The sequence below is a fragment of the Octopus bimaculoides genome, chromosome 12 (genome assembly GCF_046866305.1).
Source record: "Octopus bimaculoides isolate indiv1 chromosome 12, ASM4686630v1, whole genome shotgun sequence".
Classification (NCBI taxonomy): domain Eukaryota; kingdom Metazoa; phylum Mollusca; class Cephalopoda; order Octopoda; family Octopodidae; genus Octopus; species Octopus bimaculoides.
The window spans coordinates 9739587-9763601 of record NC_142939.1 but is presented as its reverse complement, the minus strand read 5'-3'; the positions used below and the strand labels follow the sequence as shown (position 1 = coordinate 9763601).

The following is a 24015-nucleotide window of genomic DNA, read 5'->3' as shown; positions in this document are numbered from 1 at the left end:
TTGATGGTGTCACCCAATCACATCCTTTCAAAACTACTGGCCTTGTTACCCATATTAAAACCATTATTATTATTATTAAGGTAGCAAAGTGGCAGAATGGTTAGCATACTGGACAAAATGCTTGGCAACATTTTGTTTGTTTTTATGTTCTGACTTTAAATTCCCCCAAGTTCAACTTTGTCTTTCATCATATTGGGGTGAATGAAATAAATACCAAGTCTCAATGGAGACTTACACCCTTCCCCCAGAATTGCTAGCCTTGTGTCAAAATTTGAAATATAATAATTATTATTATTATCATTATGTTGTTCATTTCCTGTTGAGGCTATTCTTATGGAGTCGATAAAATAAAGTACCAGTCAAGTACTTGAGGTCAGTGGTAGCACCTAAACCCCTCCCTTCAAAACTACAAACCTTGCCCCTTTATTGGAAGCCATAACAGTATGATGGATGGCAGACATTGTAGTCCAGAGTAAAACATCTGGATCCTTTCTGAATTCAAATCCTGATGGGAGCACCTTTGCTCTCATGTTTCCAGAAGTTGGTCAAATAAACCACCTGCCTTTCTATACTCCATCTCCTCACCAAATTTGTGGCTCTGTGCCAAAGTTAGAAAAATATCAGACGAGCTAGTTTTTGATGGAGTTTCTCTATGTCTCCATTGAATGGAGAGAAAAATATCAGTTTGCTTCCTAACCGCATGGTTCCAGGTTCAGTCCCACTGCGTGATACCTTGGACAAGTGTCTTCTACTGTAGCCTCAGGTTGACCTCATGACCCTCTCAGGAATAACTGGTTGAAGAAGATGAGATCTAATTACCACAGCATCCTGCTAATATTAATTAAAAAGATTATATATTAATGATGGTGATGAGGATAATATTTTACTGCTGATTAAATAAGTTACAATTAAAATTTGCCAAAGGATATCTTGCAATCAGAAATGTTACCTCACTCTGTAGTTTGAGAAGAGGATCCAGGTCCACTATGAAGAATGAAAAGTAGAGGAAAAAATAAATTGCCATCTTAAGAAGAAAAAACAACTGGAATAAATGCATAACACTGAAGATCTGTCTCAGAACAGACTCGTCGGTTCCATACCACCTTGATGAGAAAAGTTTAAACTCTATTCTAACTTTGCTTCAGTTAATTCTTGAAATAATGAAGAATTTAGTAAAATAGTTTGGTTGTTATTAAGCTGGTGCTTAGAACATGGCATGAAATTTTGGTGGCAGATTTTAAATTTAGATGACTTTAAAACGAGGTTTGCATCATAAAAAGAAGAAAGGTGTTGAGCTGGCAAAATTGCTAGCAAATCAGAAAAACTGCTTAACAACATCACTGGTTCTTCACATTTTGAGTTCAAATCCCACCAAAGTCAGCTTTGCTTTTCATACTTTCAGAATTGATAAAATATCAGCTGCACACTGGTGTCAATGTTGGGCCGACCAAAGCCTTGTGAGTGGATTTGGTAGACGGAAACTGAAAGAAGCCCGTCGTATATATGTATATATATATATATGTGTTTGTCCCCCCACCATCGCTTGACAACCGATGCTGGTGTGTTTACGTCCCCGTAACTTAGCAGTTCGGCAAAAAGAGTCTGATAGAATAAGTACTAGGCTTACAAAGAATAAGTCCTGGGGTCGATTTGCTCCAGCATGGCTGCAGTCAAATGACTGAAACAAGTAAAAGAGAGTATTATCTTTAAAATTAATAGAAACAAAGGCAGTGTAATATCAAGAGAAATATGGCAAGAACAGGATTAACCGAAAATAAAACCATTTTTATTTTATGAACTCTTTTACTGTATAAGTCCACGGTGTCCACTCCAAATTTGATCACTTACTGTGGAAAGCAGTTTTCTATGCCAGTCGATCTTTTGTTGAGAAATACCATGTTTAAAACTACTTTTTTGTTGTGATGTGATATTTTTTGAAGTAGTATGACTTGCAGAAAAAGACCAGTCCTATATTTAGTTACACATTTACTATTATTTCTGGTATTAACATGAACTTTTTATTTAGGAGTGAAGTGTTAAAAGCAACAGTTAGTCTGCCATGTTTATAATTCTCAAAGCCCTACCCCGGCCACTATCAGAATCACCCCCACAACAAGTATTTGACAGCTTGTTACCCAGGTATCCTAATAAATAGTAGACAGGGTTGTGGTGAAAACATTGCAATCAGAATAAAGTGGTGAGAAAAAGTCCAAAGTACAATTACTTCTGCTAGCAACAAAGAGTCTCTCTCTCTCTCTCTCACTCACTCTCTCTTTCTCTCTGAGTGAAGGCCAGATTATATAGCACTTGTATGTCAAGTGTAGTTTTGCATAGTAATACGATATGGCCATTGAATAGAGGAAGACTGGGAAATAAGCAAGTGAAATGCTCTACTGGATATGTGTTGCTTGAATGCATGAACGATGAAGCACAACTGTTCTGAGCGAGGAACTAGTCATCAGAAGCATCAGCTATAATAACTGAAGACACAGTTGTCTGATATGTACTAATGATGGCTAACCAAGTGGAAATAACCAAGAATAGTAAGGGGTGATCTCAAGAATGCTGGTTGAGCTTCATATGAGCACATAACACTGAAAATCTGTACAAGAACAGACTTGTCAGTCCCATATCACCTTGAAAAATTATAACACACACATTTTAAATATTTCTTTTAAGTCTAAACAACACAAGTAAAAGAAAAGATTGGGGTCTGCTACTCAACTCTACATAACACAGCATTACCATAGAAAACCAGTGAGAAGTGACTCAATTGATTTGGATGTTTAAGAAGAGGGACATAAAAGACTCTCCAACCACCTGACCATGTTTTAGGTTGTCTGAAAGTGGATCTGTCGACTGAATGAAGACACAGGATTAATATTGACAACAGTGGCAAAGGAGATCATTATGATTGAATTGGGTAGCAAAGGTACTGTGGGCAAGAACTCTGAGGGTTGAACAACTATGTCAAGGTGATCAACTAATTAAAAAGAAAATAGTGTGTGTGGTTGGTTGTATGGGCAGAGAAAGTTAAGTGTTACGAGGTCCTGTCTTACTGAAAACTATTCAACATCTTGAGTGATGGAATCATAAAAATATGCACCCAGTACACTCTGTAAAGTGGTTAGTGGCAGGAAGGGCATTCAGCCATAGAAACTGTGTCAAAACGGAACATAGATGTGAGAAGTGGTTTTTGGTCCATCTTGGAGAGCAGCAGATCCAAATAAGAACTGAGCTATTCATGTTGATCGTGTATGTGTACACGGCCACCAATTTTGTTCTTTTCCCCCTACATATCAAATTCTGATACAACCGGAACCTATATCTCATAAGCATTTGTAGAAAATTTCATTACAAATTCTATTTTGAAAGTTATGGGGAAACGAAATCTAAAGTGGAGCTCACTTAGGTAGTCTGCTATTTTCAGTAAAACTTCTTCAACAGATTGAACAATCTAGTGCTAAAGCAGTGCTCTGCAACCATTTTTCACTAGTGGTACACATATTCTTTTCAAAATTCAGTGGCACACCTGAACTGAAACTATAAATTAAAAAGTATAGAAAAAAAAAAAAAATTATTCAGGTTACACAGTGACACACCTAGCATCGTCTCGTCGTACACTAATATGTCGCAGCAAAACAGTTGCGGGCACTGGTTAAAGTGATAAGCTTTATTCAAAACATGAAAAGGAACTACGGAGATGTACTTGCATAGCAAGTGACCTGATCTGAGATCGTGTGCTGGAACGAAAACAATTGCAGCGTGGAAGGTGTTTATAAGCCATTTAAAATAACACACAAAATCCGTTAGATTCACTTCAACATTTAAATTTAATTTGTCAAAATATTTTCGTCGCTTTGAGACCGCGACCTGTTCACTGACAAAATTCTGTGGTCAGTGAACAGGTCGCGGTCTCAAAGCAACGAAAATATTTTGACAAATTAAATTTAAATGTTGAAGTGAATCTAACGGATTTTGTGTGTTATTTTAAATGGCTCATAAACACCTTCCACGATGAAAAGGAACGTAATTTACAAAATGAAAACAAATAAAAAAATTGGTGGACATTGGAATTAGATACTGAGGGGAAATTGTTGTAACTTTTTTATTTTTTAATTTTGGCGATTTTCGTTTACGATAATGTGTTCTATATGTCACGGTCATGCGATTCCCCATAAAAAAAAAATTTGGACCCCCCCCCCCCCACACACACACTTGATATGCTAGAAATAACAGCTAAACGCGGACAATCCAAATCTTGCATTGGTCCAGATGGACTATATGTAATCTGAACCTTTCCCCCCATTATTTATTTATTTTTTTTTTACGGAATCCCACGTTTTAAGCTATGGAGATTCCGATTCTGAAAAAAAATTGTTTGAAAAATTTCAATTCCCCCCCCCCCCCCCTCACCAAGCAGGCTATTTACATGCTAGAAATAACAGCCAAACCTGGTTAGGGTTAGGGTTAGGGTAAACCTAACCCTAACCCCGTTTGCCAAAGCGCATTTTTTCCTTCATATTTATTTACATATAGTCCATCTGGACCAATGCAAGATTTGGATTGTCCGCGTTTAGCTGTTATTTCTAGCATATCAAGTTTCGTGGTGGGGACTCCACATATGATCCTTTTTCTGTTTCAATATAAATGTAAGCCGTTCATTTTCACATCTAAGTTGCGAGAAGGCTATTCGTACGACCTGAACATGTAGAACAATGGGGGAGGGGAGGGGGTGGTCCAAAATCTTTTTAGGGGGAATCGCATGACCGTGACATATAGAACACATTATCGAAAACAAACATCGTCAAAATTTAAAAATAAAAAAGTTACACCCATTTTCCCTCAGTGTCTAATTTCAATGTCCACAAAAAAATTTTTTTAAAGGAGAAAGGTAAAAAAAAAAAAAAAAACATCAATGCAGCACTAAGTATCTCATTTGGTGCTAAATATTGCTAAAACGACGGGAGTGTCACGGCTGGGTAGCTTCGGGTGTCAGGTCGAGTCGATCAAGCTACAAATTTCTAGTGTGTTTTCAGTGTAAATAGCCTCAAACGAAACGCTTTTGATAAACAAACCCTGTGTAACTCCTCCCACTAATACCCCCTCCCATCATCTCATTCGTCCTTTTCTTCTCCATCCATTCCTCTCTATCTCCTCCTTCTATTTCAACCTTTACTCGTTCAATACCAGACTCTCTTTATCTTTCCTCCAGCCTCCCCTTTCTTTTAATTGTTTTCCTCCTTCGACACATTTCTTGTCTGCCAATCAATTAAAACACACACACCTCTCTATATATATGTATGTCCAGAATTAAATCTTTTCCTTCTGCTTTCAAGTCTCAGTAACGCCATCATGCTCTCAATATCAACCTGGCGCAGCATTTCGCGTTGTCCTTTACGGTGGTATATGCTATCATCCAAAGCTGGTTACGCGGGGATACCAGCTCCTATAACGAACCCTGACATCGCTCAGTCTAAGGTAAAACTTTTAGCATATTCTGTATTTTAACGTGTGTAAGGAACTCGTTTTTTTGTCAAAAATTACGTTAAAAATATTGGAGTTTCTTATACATGAATAGTATTATTGAATACATGAATAGTATGCCTTTTTGGCATAACTACAGGGTTTTACCCACCAGACTTTGGGAGGTCATAACTTTCAGAAAAATGAATATTTTTTAATGAAATTTTCTATGCATATAGTATTTACTATGTAGAATCCGAATATACAAAAATTTGGAATGGGGGTGGGGGACAATTTTCGGAAATTCCAACAGAATAGACTTAAATTGTTCTTAACTTCCAGGAAAATTAATAGTTATGCCTCCTTTTTTCCAAATTTTTAAGCTCCCCCAATTAGGGGGGTGTCCTTGTTAAAATACGGTATATCCCTGAATATGTGTTTGTGTGTATTTCGTTTTTGTATTTGATTTGCAAGATTCTTTTTGTGAATTCGCTTGTTGTAGCATACTTTGTAGTGGCTGGAGAGTCATTCTGTGTTAATGCCTTATTAATTAACACTCACCGGTTCCATTTCTGCTCCTTTACTTTTTTAAAAAAAATTTTCGTTGCTTCAAAGGTTGCGAGAAGCAACGAAAATTTTAGGGACAAAAAGTGTAAATGGAACCGGTGAGTGTGTTAATAAGTTATTAAAACAAAATGACTCTCTCCAAACTTTTTTTTCACAGAAGACAAACAAAAACACTCCCCACCTATGTTAACGGAAACAAACTTCCTTCCAACATTGTGTTGGTATGTTTTCAGACCTAAGAATAACCTATATTAAGGTTGAATCCTATTTTGGTGTTAGATTAAAACGAAAATAAAATTATAAAACATATTAAAAGCAAAAAATTCTTACATTATACAGGACCAAAGATTGTAAGAACATTTCATTCACTCCCCCAACTTTCTTAAAATTCTATTATCGTAGCAATCTTTCTGTATTAATTGTTTTCAGTCCGACACTTAAATAATATACCTATCTGATAAATTTTAGTACTTTTATCCTTACGATTTTCACTAAGACCAAAAATATCAAAGTTTACCGTATAGCTCTATGTCCATCGTCCTACTCCGCCGTACGTTTAAAGACTACAGTGAACCTTGAGATTTGGTTGCTATTTCTAGCGTATGTTGGATTTTGGTTTTTTAGTCATGAGTGACTTTGTTACAGTATTTAAAGGACAACAGTATTGAATAATAACAATGTTCTAGTAATTTCTCTTTTCTCATAACAATGTAAAACGAAAATTCTAAACCACCAAAAGTAGACCAATATTGAAACTTGCCTTCCCCACCTCCTAAGCAAAAAGTTCTGTGACCGTCAAACATCATTCAAGTTGGGGGTGGGGCAGAATTAGTAACCGGGGTAAAGTGAGTAATTTCTGATTTCTCGTATTTTCTCCCAACCTGTATGAAATCATTACATTTCAAGCGTTGCCTCTTCATCTTGTCGCATCATCTTTAGGAGTAAAAATTGATTAGCATAATTGCTGAAGTTGAGAGTTTAGGGCGCTCTTTTAGAAGCGCACCTCTCCAAGAAAATGACGCTTACTTGTTTAAAAAAAGTTACAAATATCGGAAATATATCCAAAATAAATGAAGTATGCAAAAAATTAGGAAGATTCATCAATTTTTAATTATTTTATACTAAAAAAATAATATACGGAAAACGGGAACTTACTTTTATCAGTCAGATATTATTATATGATACAAGGGGCCCGGCAGTATCGTCTGCGAATTATAAGAAGACCACTTCACATTCAAAAGTCGGGTTATAACTTTAACATGAAATAACTTCGGATCGTTTTTAAAACGGGGGCCACATTTTTCATTAACGAAACACTTTGAAACTGGGAACACTGGTTGAATGTGTCATATAAAACATCTTTTTCTCTTAGTCTTCTTGAAAAAAAAAGAAATCCATAAGTTATTCCATGTTAAAGTTGTATTTCTGTAATTTCAACCAATCACTGACGTCCATTCAGCCGATATACATTAAGTGCCGACTACATAAACAAACGATTCTGAAACAATTAACCCTAACCCCAACCGTAGGGTTAGGGTTAAAGCAAATTTAAAATGAAAAAAGCAAATAAAACGAAGGTATAGAGATTAAATACGCTTTACATCGCTTAATCAGCCAAAGGAGTAAATATAAACAACTGAATACTTGTCAGTGATTGGTTGAAATTATCGAAATAAGACAATTTTTTACATGAAATAAATTCGAATACAAAAATATTTTTCTGTTCTATAACACAAAATAGATAAGTATACGAAGTTTGAAAGTCTTTCCGTACCAAAAACAATACGTAAAACATTAATGAAAAATGTGGCCCCCGTTTTAAAATAGATCCATAACTTCGATTATAAAATTTTTTCTCTGTTTTATAAGACAAAATATATAAGTATACGAAGTTTTAAAGTGTTTCGGTAGAAAACACACGAAATAAAACATACATAAAAGTGGCGACCGCCAAATCAGAAAGATCCCAAATATATGTCAAATTTTGTGCCTGAACGAGAAATCTCACATCATAAAATGGGCGAAGGTAAAGCGAGTCCACACTACCTAAAACTTACCTTATCTCTAACCCTAACACTAAGCAGTGTGCGGATTAAATTCGGATTAAAAATTATCAAGAATTTGCAAACGTTATTGTCGGGCCCCTTATATCATTAATAATATATGATCCATCGTCTGACATGTTTATTTATATTCGTGAATTCCCGTTTTCCGTGTTTTATTTTTTAGTATAAAATATTTAAAACTAAATTAATCTTCCTAATTTTTTGCATACTTCATTTATTTTGGGTATATTTCCCATTTCCATATTTTTTTTTTTTAGAAATTAGTCGTCATTTTCTTGGCGAGGTGAGCTTCTAAAGAAGCGCCGAGTTTGGAACAGTTAAGTGACAGGTACTTGATTTTTTTTTTTTGTTTTTTTGTTTGTGCCCCAAGGAATTTTGGTAAATTTATAGTTTCGCACCAGACTCGATTTCGGTACTAAATAACGTTTTCCGGGCGGGTTTTTTTCTTTCTTGTGTGTGTGTGTGTGTGTGTGTGTGTGTGCAGTCGTCTTAGTTGAAATGCATTCTTTCCGCAGAAATCAGAGCTAGGATAGGCTAGGTGTTGCCCTGGTGGAGGTTGGTACTCTCTGAGTGCTCTTGTTTTATTTAATTTTGTTGAAATTAATTTTAAAATTAGAGCAATATATTTTAACAGAAATATAGAAACAAATGGATTAAACTTTTAATACTTCTGAATTCTGGAAAACACAAAGAATTAAATCTTTAAGTGAAATAACCATTAAAAATAGAGCTTTTACAAATATGTAAAAATTTTTGTATACAAAACTGAGATCGGTTTCAGTAATTCCTCTTTATTTATTTATTTTTTTTTTATTTTGAAGATTTTTATAAACAACGAATTTGTGAATTCTGTCAGTGGCAAAACATTTCAAACTTTGAACCCAGCCAATGGAGATGTTATTTGTGAAGTTGCTGAAGGAGATAAGGTATGTTAGCATTGGCCGTTTTCTGAATTCTTCCACTCTGAGAATTTTTCTCTGTAGCTAATCTTTTTCCTGTGTCCCTCTGTATATCTTTTTCTTTTTTTCATCTTCTCCCTCTTTCTTTCTCTTCTCCCTCTTGCACTCTGCTCTAAATAAAAACCATGTAACTGAAGGTATATACATACAACCTGTGTCTACCATCTCTTTTAAGCTGTCTCTTATAAAATTGATTTATTTTAAAATCTGATTTTTTATTTGCATTCATTTGTATCACTTAACCCCCTTTTGCTACCATATTTCTGTCGAGATGCTTTGTATCTTTCAATTGTTTTAAATATAACAAAGAATTTAGTAAAATAACTTTGTTAGAAACATAAATTATGACCAAGGTTTGGTGGAAGATTAAATTCAGAACTTTTGAAACCCAGATATATGTACTATAAGAGCAAGAGGCAATTTCAGCTGGGTTGATATTGAAAGGGTTAACCTGCCCGAGATGCTTTCCATTCATGGAGTAAATGCCACATTATACATGTGTGTGTGTGTATGTGCATATTCTCTCTATTACTGTCTATTTGTTTTCCCATTGAGTTTTCTTTGCAACTGTCTCTCTGTGGGCCCTATATTTCTTTTTCTCTTTAAATGAACACACACGCTCACACACACACAGAGTTTGATGAACATAAGCTGCAGTTTGTCCTTTGTTCTCTGTTTCATTCTGATGGTAATTTGCATCCTCTGCATATGGCCTTCCAAATGGCCAACAGCTCAAAAATGAACTTAAGCCAGAGCATGCAGTCTTAAAAATAAAAATCATGTAATTGAAGGTGTGTGTACCCTCTTTCAAGCAGTCTTTTGAAACCCCCAACTCGCCATATGCATCTAACTGTACATGCAGGAAATGTGTGCGCGTGTCTTGCTTTCAATTTCTATGTTGTAGAACATAGTATAAAATTGTATAAATTGAATGTATCAGTGTGTCTGCTGCCTTCTATCTAACAGTTGTGTCAACTTGACATTTTTATCAACCAAAACTTGTAGGGTATCAGGACACGAGATAAAATAAAATGTAACGGAAGTAGAATAACTACAATAACACCAAGGTTGATTAATACTTTGAAGATCGTTTGCAGTTATCTGGGCAAAGATAACCATCAGCTGTCTGGATAGTTATCAGGATATTTCACTCGGTTGTCTGGGACCATAAGCCAAGGGTCACTTGAATTTGGCTATGAAATGATTAAGATTTAAGAATAACTATGAAAGTGCAAAGTTACCAACCTTGTTCTGGGATTGGATATCATTATCATTGTTAACATCTACTTTCCATGCACAAATGTCAGATTTTGTTGAAATGTGGATAGTGTAGATGACATTTGACCAAGGTACCGTACAGTGAGATTGAACCTAAAATCACTTGATTGGAAATCGGACTTCTTGACCATACAGCCAAGGCTGTTGTACAAAATAAAAATAAAAAAAAGCTAAATCTTCCTAGATCACCATTGTTAATTGTAAGGTAGTTTATAGTTTGTTGTGTTATTCATGTTTTTCAGGCAGATATTGACAGGGCAGTGGCTGCTGCCAAAGATGCTTTCAGACTGGGGTCACCATGGAGAAGAATGGATGCCTCAGACCGTGGCAATTTAATGTACAAACTGGCAGATTTAATTGAAAGAGACAAGAATTACATTGCAGTAAGTAAAATTATTAGCATTTTTCTGATGATAGATCACACTTAATATTGTCTCTGCTAAACTGTACCATAATATTTAGTTTCTGTTCTCAGAGGTTCTCCATTCAATTCTTGTTGAGATACATTTTATCTTTTCTTTCTTGTTTTTGTTTAGTTCCAAGTAGACTCATGGGTGAACAGAGATATTATTAAAGGCATCATCATCATTGGTTAACGTCCGTTTTCCATGCTGGCATGGGTTGGACAGTTTGACTGAGGTCTGGAGAGCCAGTGGCTGCACCAGGCTCCAATTTGGTCTGGCAGAGTTTCTACAGCTGAATGGGGAATGTTGGCCTAGCTGCCTTGCCACTGGGTTCGCATCGTTTAAAAGCTTCAACAATGCATGGAAGTACCTTGTGGTCATTGGTGTATAACATTTCATAGTCTAGTCAATGCAAAGATATATATATTTATGGCTTTAGTCATTACTGGGGCATCAGTTTGAGGAAAATAAGTTGCAGTGAAGAAGTGACCGATACTCGTGTGTTAGAAAGGTCTGGCTAGTCTTTACTTTATCAAAACTAGTTCTAAACTGACAACTGAAATTTGTAAAATGTAAATTCTTCTCAAGGTTGAATGAGCAGCTTAACCTAAAATGATGCTGTTTATCCATGCATAAGCAACTAAACCTCAAATGCAAATATGTCAAAAACATGTGCACTTGAATGAAAGGTGAAATCAGGTCAGCATTGGTTTCAGCTAAATATAATTTTGGAATGTTTTGTTATAAAAAAACCAGTGAACTGATATCAGCATAGAAAGGTCAAAACTTTTTGCTGCAAAGATAACTGTTTTTACTGTGTGGTTAAGATTTCTTTAAGGTTTTGAGTTCATTAAATTTGCTTGACTGAAACTGTGAAAGCCTATCAATTGGAGATGTATGCAGTTTCCTGATTAAATATCTATCTGGCCTTTTTCAGTGGAGTCAATGTTGACAGTTTTAGAGATCTGAGTGAAGCCCCCAAACACATGGTTTTGAGTTCAGTCCACTGTGTGGCACTTTTGACAAGTGTCATCTACTATAGCCCTGGGTCAACCAAAGCCTTGTGAGTGGATTTCATTGCTGGAAGTCTGTGTCTCTTTCTCCCTTTCTGAGTAGGGTAACCATGTCTCTTCTACAAGACATCTGTTTCTATCCCTCTGTTATACTGAAACTCTCAACTGGTGCAAAGCTACCCCCTCCTATACACTTCTTCCTCTCTGTTGGGAGGTCTTTGTTTTGCAAATTATCTGGCAACTTTGCTGGTACCATGTGAAAAGCATTCATTCTACTCTGTAAAGTGGTTGGGGTTAGGAAGGGCATGCAGCCATAGAAACCGTGCCAAAACAGATGGTAGAGCTTGGTGTTGTCTTCTGGTTGACCATCTCCTATGAAACCATTCAGCCTATGCCAGCATTTGGAAATGCTTCAATCAATGATGACGATTTGTATTTTCTTGTCATTGTGTGATAGTTGTAAATGAGTGTCACAGTCAAATATTTTTAATCTTAAAAAAAAAAGCTGTCCTGCCATGGAGCAATATTATCTTGCTTAGAAATAAAGATTGGTGATTAAAAGAGTGCCTGGCCATAGCAAATCTGCGTCAATAAACTCCATCCAACCCATAGAAATGTGGGCATTAAAATCATACACACACACATATACACACACACACACACACACACACATATATACACACACACACACACACACATATATACATATATATATATATATATATATATATATATATATGACGGGCTTCTTTCAGTTTCTGTCTACCAAATCCACTCACAAGGCTTTGGTCGGCCTGAGGCTATAGTAGAAGACACTTGCCCAAGGTGCCACGCAGTGGGACTGAACCCAGAACCATGTGGTTTGTAAGCAAGCTACTTACCACATAGCCACTCCTGGTACAAAAATATTGTCAATTGACACCATCTGGTTGTTCTTTTTGCTTTTAGGTTTTAGAAAGGTTTGAATATATTTTTCATTTTGTATAGAATTTCTTTAATTAAATCTCCATATTTTGTATAGAATTTGTATTTTTCTTTTTCAAGTCTTTAGAAACTCTTGACAATGGTAAAACCTACACCCAGTCTTTCCTTGTCGATGTTGCTGCTGTCATTAATACTTACAGGTAAGAATTTCTGAATTTTCTTTCTAAAATACCATTTTTTGAAGCCTGTTTTCTTGTTCCGGTCATCAGACTTTGGCCTTGCTGGAGCACAGCCTTCAAAGGTTTAGTCAAACAAACTGACCCTAGTACTTTCTTTTTACTAAGTCTTGTACTTTTGACCTCTTTTTGCTGAATTTCTGCATTTCAGAAATAAACAAACCAACGTCGGTTGTGAAATGGTGGGGAACAAACACAGTCACACACATTTTGATATTTATTTACAGCAGGCTTCTTTCAGTTTTCATCTATGAAGTCCATTCAGAAGGCTTTGGTTGGCCCAGCTAAAGTGGAGCACTTACCCAATCATGTGGTTTCAGGTTCAGTCCCACTGGGTGGCACACCTGAGCAAATGTCTCCTCGTAGAGCTTTCGGCCGACCAATGCTTTACGAGTGAAATTAGTAGGTGGAAACTCAAAGCCTGCTGTGTATAAGTGTGTGTTATATACCCACACATGTGCTTGTCTCCCTTCCATTGCTTGGTAGCAAGTGTTAGTTTGTTTACATCCCTGTGACTTAAGTTTGGCAAAGGGGACCAGTAGAATTGGCATTGATTTGACTAAACCCTTCAGAGCATTGCCTCAGCATCGCCCCTGTTTTAGAATAGGCACACTTGTTCTCCCTATTTGTCAAAAGAAAAATGGAAAAAGGATAAAAAAAGAAAAAAATTTAATGTCCATTTTTCCATGCTTGCCTGAACTGGACAGAATTAGTTGAACCAGATTTTCTCTGGTTGGATGCACTTTCTGTCACCAACCCTCACCTGTTTTATATCTTGTGTGAGGTGGGGTTGTCTTTGGAAAGTATTTGGTAAGAGTTGTGTTTGTGTGTTCTTGGATACACATTACCATATGGTTTTTACCAATGAATTAAGGGAATTAAACCTAAGAGAAATAGATGCAAGCATAGCTCAATGGTAAGAAGTTTGGTTTGCTTCCCAATCACATGGTCCTGGGTTCAGTCTCACTGTGCGACACTTTAAGCAAGTGTCTTGTGAGTGGATTTGATAGACGAAAATTGAAAGGAACCTGATGTGTTTGTTTGTATTTGTGTCTTTGAGTTTGTCCCTCACTACTGCTTAACAATTGGTATTGGTTTATTTACATCCCTGTGAGTTAGCAGTTTGGCAAAAAGAAACCAGTAGAATGAGTACCAGTAAGTACTGTGGCCAATTTGTTCAAGAAAACCTGTCAGACTGAAACAAATGAAAGATAAAATATTGCTTATGTTTGAATAATTATTCAAGTTGATTCAGTTACTAATTGAATTATTTTATATCTTCAGATATTACGCTGGCTGGGCTGACAAAAACCATGGGAAAACTATTCCTATCCGTAAGTAGCTCATCTAATATTACTATAAAACAATTTTCCTGTATCCCTTAAACACTTTCCGGCCTTCTAAAATGGAGAGGGCTTCTTTTAGAATAAGAATTTCAAGATAAGAAGAATGATGAAGTAATGACGAAACTGTTAGCACTGACCTATTTACTAATAGGATCAAAACATGCCTGGAATTATCACTGCTGTCTGCTAAAGATTGCACAATCTTTTGTCCTCACTCACTTATCTATTATCTAAGGAGGTCTAGTAAGACTGAAATGTCTTGAGTTGTCACCCCTGCCTGCTTAATTGGATTACTAATTACTATACACTTTTGCAACTTCACCTCAAATATGTCTGCTAAAGATCAGACTGTCCTTCAGCTCTCTATATTTCACCTCTCAATTCATTTCAAACGTGTCCCTGAATACACAGCCACTTACATGCTAATTTGATGAGCAGCTAGTTCAATTGATGAAACAACTGCTCACTCATTGTTGAAATCAATGGAAAAAATACATTCACAGTTTCTTTTATTTTGTTTCCTCTTTGGTTTTATTTCCAACACCATCAGCCCTGTTTGTTATACAACATCAATTCTCATAATTCAGTTTAAATTAATGGAAAATGAAATATGTTAACGAATACTTAAAATACAAAGATCTTTCTAAAAAAAATAAAAAAGCAAGCAAACAAAAATTTATGACTAAAAGTATTTTCTTGGATTGGAAATGGAGGACTCTACTTGAATGACACTTGCTTACAACTGTCCTATGGCATCACCGAAAGGCAATAGCAATATATGCACCAAGCATGTACGCATGCTCGCTCACTTGCTCTGATATGTCAAGACAAGGGTAAACACATGCACACACACACACACATTCAAATACAATGGGCTTTACCAAATCCACTCACAAGAGAGGGGTTGGCCTGGGTCTACAGTGAAAGACACTTTCTCAAGGTACCTCACAGTGAAACTGAACCCAAGACCACATGTTTGAGAAGCAAGCTTCTTAAGAACATGCCATTTAAAAAAAATCTTGTTTCTTTATTTTGTCAGGTGGAAACCACTTCACCTACACAAGACATGAACCTGTTGGAGTCTGTGGACAAATTATTCCTGTAAGCTAATTTCTAAGATGTTTGGTGTATATGGGTGTGTGTTGTTATTTCTGCCTTTGTTTTAATTCATTTTGGAAATAATTAATTTTGTAACATAACTTTGTCATTATTAAGCTGGAATTTGGATCATGAATTAACATGAAATTTTGATGGAAAGTTTTAACTTAGATCACTCTCTTTCTTTTCCAATTGGAGTATCCATGTATCTACTCTACAGCAAGACACCTATTTCTGTCTCTTTAATCTTTCAACTGGCACAAAGCAACCCCACCCTTCAATACTACTCCTCCATTTCCCAGTTGAGGGGTTTTTGTCTTGCAAGGTATGTGGTAATCCTGTCAGTGCTGGTGCAAGGTAAAAAGCATCCAGTACATTCTGTAAAGTGGTTGGTGATGGGAAGAGCATCCAGCTGCAGGTACCATACCAAATCGGACAATAGAAGCTAGTGTGGTTCCTGGCCTTGCCACCTCTGGTCAAACTGTTCTACCTGTGCCAGCTTGGGAAATGGACATTAAATGATACTGACTGGAAGTTTGTATGAAAGAACTAGGGATAGTCTCAGACGAGTTGGTATCAAAAGGGTGAAGTGTTTAGGGCCTCCGTGGGTTTTAATCCAGCCCTGGCTGTATGGTGATCTCACTAATGCTGGTACCATGAATGAAAGCATCCAGTTCATTCTGTAAAGTGGTTGGTGTTAAGAAGGGCATCCAACAATACAACCCATGCTAAAGTTGACCATGGAGCACAAATGCAGTCCTTGAATCTGTTGAATTTTTGTCTAACTGACCAACCGATGTCAGCACAGAACATGGATATTAAATGACAATGAGGGTTATATTTTGTGAACACTGACTTGTTGGAAATCTTTTAGACCAGTCGCTCTGTTAATCATTCATTTATCATATTCACTCGATGATCTAGTGTCTACAAAGTTAAGATATAAAATAAGGAAGGATTATTATTACTTGAGTGGTGAATTCCTTTGTGGTACTTCTTGTAGCTCTTTATTTTCTGAGTTCAAACCTAACCTATTTTATCTTTTCATCTCTGCTGGGGGTCAATAAAATAAAGTGCCAGTCAAATACTAGGGTCACTGTAATTGGCAGGCTCTTGACCCCCCCCCCCCCCAAATTGCTGACCTTCTGCTTAAATTAGAAATGGATATTATTGATGTTAGTATTATACTACTGCTATGTAACAGTAAGATCTTTAAGAAACTAACCCCTTTTGAATCCCTTGTAGAACCAGTTCAATGATTCCACCTGGTAATTGGAATTCCCAGATGAGAATTCCTAGATTTGCTTTCTTAAAGACTTTCCTGCATTTGTTAAAAGTAAAACAATGGTTGATGCCATTATTGAAATTCGTCTTACATTTCAGTGGAACTTCCCTTTGCTGATGCAAGCATGGAAGCTTGGACCTGCCCTGGCTCTAGGAAACACAGTTGTGATGAAAACAGCTGAACAGACACCCCTCAGTGCTCTTTATATTGCACAACTTGCTGTAGAGGTAAGGCATTGTATTTTTCACACTTCTATTAAAAAAGAAATAACCTTCTTTATTGATTTGAAAATACCAACTGGTATAGTTAGTTCGGTTTAAATTTGATTTTCAGATTAAAAAAAATTTTATTAGGATTTTCCCCTAAAATGAATTTGTAAGATATCTTAGCATGTTTTCTGGCATACAAGTCATTGTGGTATATAATGTAAGCCTGTTAGTGTAAACATCCATGCATTATCACTATCCTTCCAAATCCTGCTACACTTCACATTAAATGTTTAATCCTCCAAAGTTGCCTTGTATGACTTTTTTTTTTTTTTTTTTGTACTGTAAATTCAATTTGTTTGCTGGAAAATATAGTACAGATTTTTTTTTTTTGTTTTAGGCTGGTTATCCTCCTGGCGTTCTGAATATTGTCCCTGGCTATGGGCCAACAGCTGGAGCTGCTCTTGCTAAACACATGGATGTTGATAAAATTGCCTTTACTGGTTCTACTGAAGTAGGTCATCATATTTTGGAGATTTTTTTCTTATTTTTGTAAATTTGGTTATTTTGCAGGTACTTTACATCATAAGAATTTTACAAACTTTCAAGAGAGCATGATGTAAAAATGATCTCTGTTGAGCCATCTCCCTGATTTAAGGATAAGTTCCCTGTTTCTTGGTACCAGTTTCACAGCCATGAGCTTTTTCCTTCTTTGAATTAATGGTTAAAAAAGATGCTAATTTTTGGTTCATGGCTAATCTACAACAAAGGCCTTTACCAGACATGCTAATCTCATCATCTTGTGATGTAAAAGCAATTTTTTAAAGAGATTTCTTTGTTCAACTGTTTTAATTTTTAATTTTTGGTTTTCAGATTGGGAAAATTGTTTCGGTCATGGCCACAGAGAGTAATTTAAAGAGAGTAACTTTGGAACTTGGTGGTAAAAGTCCAAATATAGTATTTGCTGATGCCAATAGTAAGCAATGCATTTCTTTTATAAAATTGTTTAAAACTGTTTGAACTGTGTTTAAAATCCATTTTTCATCTCTGGATTTGTTTTAAAATCCTACACCGCTTGTTATCAGGAAAGTGATGGCTGAAACTACAAAAGAAGTTTAAAAATCTTCATTTTGCTCAAACTCTTGAGTATTAATAGATCTAAGCTAGTGGTTCCCAGTGTTTTCTCAGTGGTTCCCAACCCTTTTATTTAAATGAGTTTTCCCCACGGACCCCTTTTAATACGCTTATCCTTATATATATATATATATATATATACACACACACATATATATGAAATTTTGAATTTTGTTCACGGACCCCTCCCCCCCCCCCCCTCCCAGTACTGCCTTTACAGACCCCAGGTTGGAAACCACTGATCTAAGCCTTAAATAGTAATACCCTGAATGCATGCCTGCATGGGTGTGTGGTAAGAAGTTTCTGGGTTCAGTCCCACTACATGACACCTTGAATAAGCATGTTCTATTATAACCGCAGGCTGACCAAAGCCTTGTCAGTGGATTTTGGAGATGGGGAACTAAAACAAAAAAAACGTGTCGTATATAGATAATGTGTGCGTATGTGTGTTACTGTCTCTTTGTCTTGATATCACTTGATAGTCGTAAACGAGTGTCACCACCATGCATGCAGTATCCTTTGTTTTAAATCTTCTATGGAAACATTTTCTGGTTGTTGAGAAATATTACTTTACTTGGAAGTGTGAGGGTTAGTGACAGGAAGGGCATCAGGCTGTAGAAAATCCTGTCCACCCCATGCAAGCATGGAAAATGGTATGTTAAAAGCATAATGAGGACCATCTTTGTGTAACTGAGGAGTTTGTGAAACAATTATTCAGTTTACTAATCTCAATGATTCCAATGTGAAAGTTTCATCTTTTATTATCCTCCCTGTGCAGGTTAAATATGCTAACAGATAGTTAACCTTTTAGAAAAGCTAATGAGTTTGCCTTCATAGATACTTGTTATTTAGCCCTAGGTCAACCACTACTGAGCAGGCAACCTATAATCCAAAGCATTATAATCATAGCCATTTTATCTTTTAGGGCTCTGTAGGACTTCATTAGTTAATGTTTCCTATTCTTGTAGAAATCATTAGGGTGTGATTTGAGAATAATTTAGCTACTATTTATAGCATGTCAAACCACTACAGAGGGGTTCTCTTGGTTCTCTGCATGGTGGCTGTAGTCATTTAGCCTTAGTTGAACTCTAAATAAGCATATCCTCAACCAAAGGCATTCCAGATATGCCCATTCTATTTATACTTTATTCACTGTGTCTAGGACTATGTTTACATATATGTCCTCTCTTTTTAAGATGGTTATTATATGATTAACAGAGGGAGATTTTGTTGTTTCCTGCAGGTCAAGCAGCCTTTGTAGAAATCTCCATTGTTTCACTTATCAATGGCTGTAGTCCACTACCTTAGCCATACAGTTGTTGTGCACCTTTTGACCACACCCATTTATTTAGTTGATGTTTCATGTTTTTATCACATGACCATTCTCTGATTGAATTTCTCATGCCATTTTCAGTGGACCTTGCTGTCGAGACTTGCCATCTTGGTCTGTTCTTCAACCAAGGTCAGTGTTGCTGTGCCGGTTCCAGAATATTTGTGGAGGAAAAGATCTACGATGAATTTGTTGCACGCAGTGTTGAGCAAGCAAAACGGAAAATAGTCGGAGATCCTTTCGATCCTTCTTCTGATCAAGGTCCACAGGTGAGTGCTTCTAGTATCTTGTTTATCTTACCCTTTTAGCATTCAGATTACTCTGTCAAATGTTATGCTTGTTTATTCACATTGTTTTGAATTATGTATTATCTCATAGCTTCAAAATTTTGATGATGTCATTGTTTATTTTTAGAATTGCATTATAGGGTAGGTGTGAAAGGCCAGTTTGAGCATAAAACAGAATACTTGGACCAGATGTGGCCAGTTTAAATGTTAAAGGGCTAAGATGTTCTAATAGCCCTTTCTCTGTATCTCTGTCCAGGCCCAGGCTTGGGTAAAATGATTCCCTCTGTTTATGTTCTGTAACTTAACAGTTCAACAATTAGTGATCAATATATGTACCAAACTTTAAAATGAGCTTGAAGATGTCATTTATCGATAGGACTGCTTAATATTGTCTAAAACAAAATGAGCTCTACAATAGACAAATTATTAATAGCATAATAAGAGTCCATTTTTTCAGCTGAAGACAATGAACTGTACCTGATGGTTGTAGTGAGTTCAGAAATTCGATGGGGTAGTTAACATTATCCTGATCATCAACTACCCTGTCAATTGAGTCATAAGTGAATATTTCTCCTGGAAGTTTATTCAATAGGATATTATTAATGTTATGTACAGCAACATTTTTTGGAGCCAGAATAGCTCGCTCACAGATTAAATCTGTATTATTGTAATTATGAAGAAGATTAGGAAATATTTCAGCCACCAAATCATTGACAGAATCACTTGAATTAAATATTGGATTGAGTGTAAGAAACTTTTCCTTCACAAAGTTTCTGAAGCTGCTCTGCAAATATTTCAGCTGATTGATCTATTGAAAGCCTCACTCTCGTATTTGTTGAAATTTGAAGTGTTTCCACATAATGCCATAATACAGAAGACTTTATTGAAGCACGATTAGTGTTGCCTCCTTTGAACCATTTAGTTTCATTTTATGGGACAAACAGAAAAGCAGACAAAATCTCTCTTATATATTATGAAATTTTGAATTAGTTCACGGATCCCCAGTACTACCTTTTGTGGACCCGAAACTGGGAACCACTGGGATAGAACATGCTTTTTTTGCTTGTGATTGTTGAGGTTGTCAAAGTAAATTATAATAATAATAATAATAAAAAATATTGGTGTTGATTATTCAATTGGTCATTTAGACATATTCTTATAAAAAAAAATGTGGATTATTTAGTGCATTGAACTGGTTTCTAGTATTGTATATAGACATGTTAAAGTTAATGGTTTTTTTCTATAACCGAATGATATGGGTTTGATTTTGAGTATTTAAATAGACAAACAGATAGATATGTGTACGTGTGTGTTATAATTTTCTGTTGGTTTTTTGACTTTAGCCTATTAGTTCCATATCATATTAACACCTTTTTAACAGGTTGACCAGGAACAACTGACAAAGATCCTTTCACTGATTGAAAGTGGTAAAGAAGAAGGAGCAAAACTCTGTACCGGTGGCGCCAGACATGGTGATAAAGGGTATTTCTTGGAGCCAACTGTATTTGCTGATGTACAAGATAACATGAGGATTGCCCAAGAGGAAGTAAGCTTTTGGAAACTCACTATTTATTAATTGATTGAGTGTAACTGTTAGACAATTGCTCTTAATTGCTGCTGTGGTTATTTTCCTTCAACCTCTTCCTCCAAATTAGTCAAATTAATACTCTTACTCGGAAAAGAATCTAAATATGATCATGAGGATGTAATTTGCCGATTAGGATAAAATGATTATTACAATCTCTCATTTCACTTAATCTAATACTTCATGTCTGTGTTATGAAATCGTGTATTTTTGTTGGTTTAAAAAAAATTTTTTTTTTACCTTTTTTGCAAGACATAAAATAGTAACTAACCATTGACAAACTTAAATATATCTTCATCAAGTCTTGGAATAAAACTTTCTTAATGAATTTTTATTTGGTAATTAGCCTGAGAATTGATCTTGTTACCATATTTCTTTTCTCAGATCTTTGGTCCAGTAATGCAGATAATGAAATTCCGTGATATGAACGAGTTAATTGAGAGGGCTCACAACACCATATATGGTTTGGCTGCTGCTGTTATGACAACAGATCTTGACAAAGCTCTTCACATATCAAACTCAATCAGAGCAGGAACTGTTTGGTAATTTAATGAATTTATTTTAATGATCCCAGTTGAACCATTTGATAAACAAACTTGTTTTTTGTTGAACTTAGAACCCAACACATTATTTTTATCTCCTTGGCATCCATGCACCATTTATTCAGGTAGAATTTCTGTGCTTGGATACAACCAGTTTAAATACTAAAGGGTTAAAGATGGTGTATTTCAGAACAATGCACTTTGATTGAATAAAAGATTGGTTTGAAATGCTGAATGTGATAGGCACCAGAGGGTACAATGGCTAAACTCAACCAAGATGATGATTCCTGTTGAAATATACTGATGTTTAATAATGGAGATGATATTTAGGAAGTTTTCTTTGTGTTGGAGGATCTCTTTATGTTTATTCTGTCATTTTTAGGGTCAACTGCTTTGATGTTTTGGATACTGCTGCACCTTTTGGTGGTTACAAGATGTCAGGAAATGGACGAGAACTTGGAGAATATGGACTTGAAAATTACACTGAAGTGAAAACTGTGAGTACACATCGATGTATTATTTCAGTACAAATGTTATTAGAGTGAGGAGACATTGTTAAATTTTCAGCAAGAGCGTATATGTCTGTCCGTGTGTCTGCACAAATCTGCAAACACATTGAAGCAATTATGACTGGATCTGGTTTACATTGGTCTGTATTTGTATGACTGAAATTGTAGTCCTCATTTTTGTTTTAATATCCTCTTTTCCATGCTTGCATGGGTTGGGTCAGATTTGAGGTAGATTTTTGTTATCGAATGCTCTTCCTGTCACAAAGCCTCACCTGTTTCCACATAAAGTAATATTTCCCCCTGATCAGATGTGTCTTGGCAGACTGGAAATGGACACCGCTTGCATTGAAAGTCACACTCACTTCAACACATTGTCAAGGCAAGGAGACAGTAACGCATACACACACACACACACACACACACACACACACACACACAGCTTTTGTCTACCAGATTCATAAAGCTTTGGTCAACACAGGGTTATAAGACACCCAGATGCCACATAGTGGGAGTGAACCTGAAATGATATATGGTAGGGAAGCAAACTTCTGAATCACTCAATCATGCATGCACCTTTATATATATATATATATATATTTATATCACACACACACACACACACACATTATTGAAACTTGGGAGGGGTATTATGCTGGTAATAATGAACACACACACTTGTTCGGTCTTGTATTGTTAGTTAATAGGTTAGTTACTCCACTAACAAATTTATCGATCAACTGGAGTCTGGTTCCAACATGCCAGCCCAGTCAAACTGTCCAACCCATATCAGCATGGAGACAGCGAATGTTAAATGATGATGATATATATTAATATAGTTTTTGAAGTGTAAAGGTGATTTAAAAAATTATTTTTAAAATGTTATCAGATCTTTTATGAAAATGTTACTGACCTTTCTTGAAGTTTTTTTTTTTCTAGTGTGTGTGTATGTATGTGTGTATATATATATATATATATATATATATGAAATGAAAAGAAAATAACTCAGATTTGTTTTGTCACAAACATTGTAGAATACATATAAAATTTCAAGAAACCTGTTCTATTTTTGAAATTCTTGTTTTTCAGGTTACCATTAAAGTGCCTCAGAAGAATTCTTAAGTTGAAGTTTTGCAGACTCAAAAATACAAGCAACTTCTACGAATTTATAAATTCTCTCTCTTTCTCTCTCTCTCTCACACATATATAAAGTATGTGTGTCTGTATGCACGTTTAAAAATGCATTAAAAACCTTTTCAAAAGGAACAAATTTTAGTAGGAATACTTGCGCACAGATATAATGAACTGAAGAATGGGTGTTTAATGTGTATTGATAGTGTGTGGAATATTCAATTGTCTGCAGAAGATAGATGAATATATATGGTCACACACATATATTTTTTTAATTATATTTTCTCCTTAAGAAATCCTACAGGATATCTCTGTAGAATAATCATTTATTACAAGAAATAAAGAGCTTATACTTTTTATCTTGTGTGTTCTGGTATCATTTTCATATTTATCACCAAACAACAAAAGGATGGAAGAAGTCAGTGTGTCACACTGTGTCTAGTAGTGAAATGTTAACAATGAAATGAAAGTATTTAAAGAACAATTAGATACTGTATTTACTTGTGTACATAAGTTGCACTATTTTCTATTTGATTTTTATCTGAAAAAAACTGGACTGCATGTTGTACATTGGGGCAACGCTTAAACTATGAAAGGAAAAAAAATTTGTACCAAGATTTAGTACTAAATTAGGAGTGTAACTTATACATGG

At 35.7% G+C, this 24015-nt stretch overlaps 1 protein-coding gene across 2 annotated transcripts; it reads left to right on the top strand.

The window, feature by feature from the left end:
- Positions 1-5343: 5343 nt before the first annotated feature.
- On the top strand, positions 5344-23722 carry LOC106876776 (aldehyde dehydrogenase, mitochondrial). Of its 2 annotated transcripts, XM_089360810.1 has the most exons (15): positions 7950-8059; positions 8357-8427; positions 8921-9025; positions 10579-10719; positions 12798-12877; positions 14198-14247; positions 15299-15360; positions 16741-16869; positions 17249-17362; positions 17722-17824; positions 19397-19581; positions 20981-21145; positions 21569-21726; positions 22109-22223; positions 23322-23722. In XM_089360810.1, exons 4-15 carry the CDS (start codon positions 10645-10647, stop codon positions 23352-23354), a joined length of 1269 nt encoding a protein of 422 aa, XP_089216936.1. In that variant the 5' UTR covers positions 7950-8059; positions 8357-8427; positions 8921-9025; positions 10579-10644; the 3' UTR covers positions 23355-23722. The 2 variants fall into 2 exon arrangements, with proteins under 2 accessions (XP_014780969.1, XP_089216936.1); XM_014925483.3 differs by lacking the exons at positions 7950-8059; positions 8357-8427 and adding an exon at positions 5344-5481.
- Positions 23723-24015: the final 293 nt, after the last annotated feature.

What these genes read in the sequence shown, in the direction of transcription:
- LOC106876776 (XM_014925483.3), top strand. Translation starts at nt 5,356, where the DNA reads ATGCTCTCAATATCAACCTGGCGCAGCATTTCGCGTTGTCCTTTACGG. An exon ending in AAGTTGCTGAAGGAGATAAG is followed by an intron (nt 9,026 to 10,578) that starts GTATGTTAGCAT and finishes CATGTTTTTCAG; the next exon opens with GCAGATATTGACAGGGCAGT. An exon ending in GCTGTCATTAATACTTACAG is followed by an intron (nt 12,878 to 14,197) that starts GTAAGAATTTCT and finishes TTATATCTTCAG; the next exon opens with ATATTACGCTGGCTGGGCTG.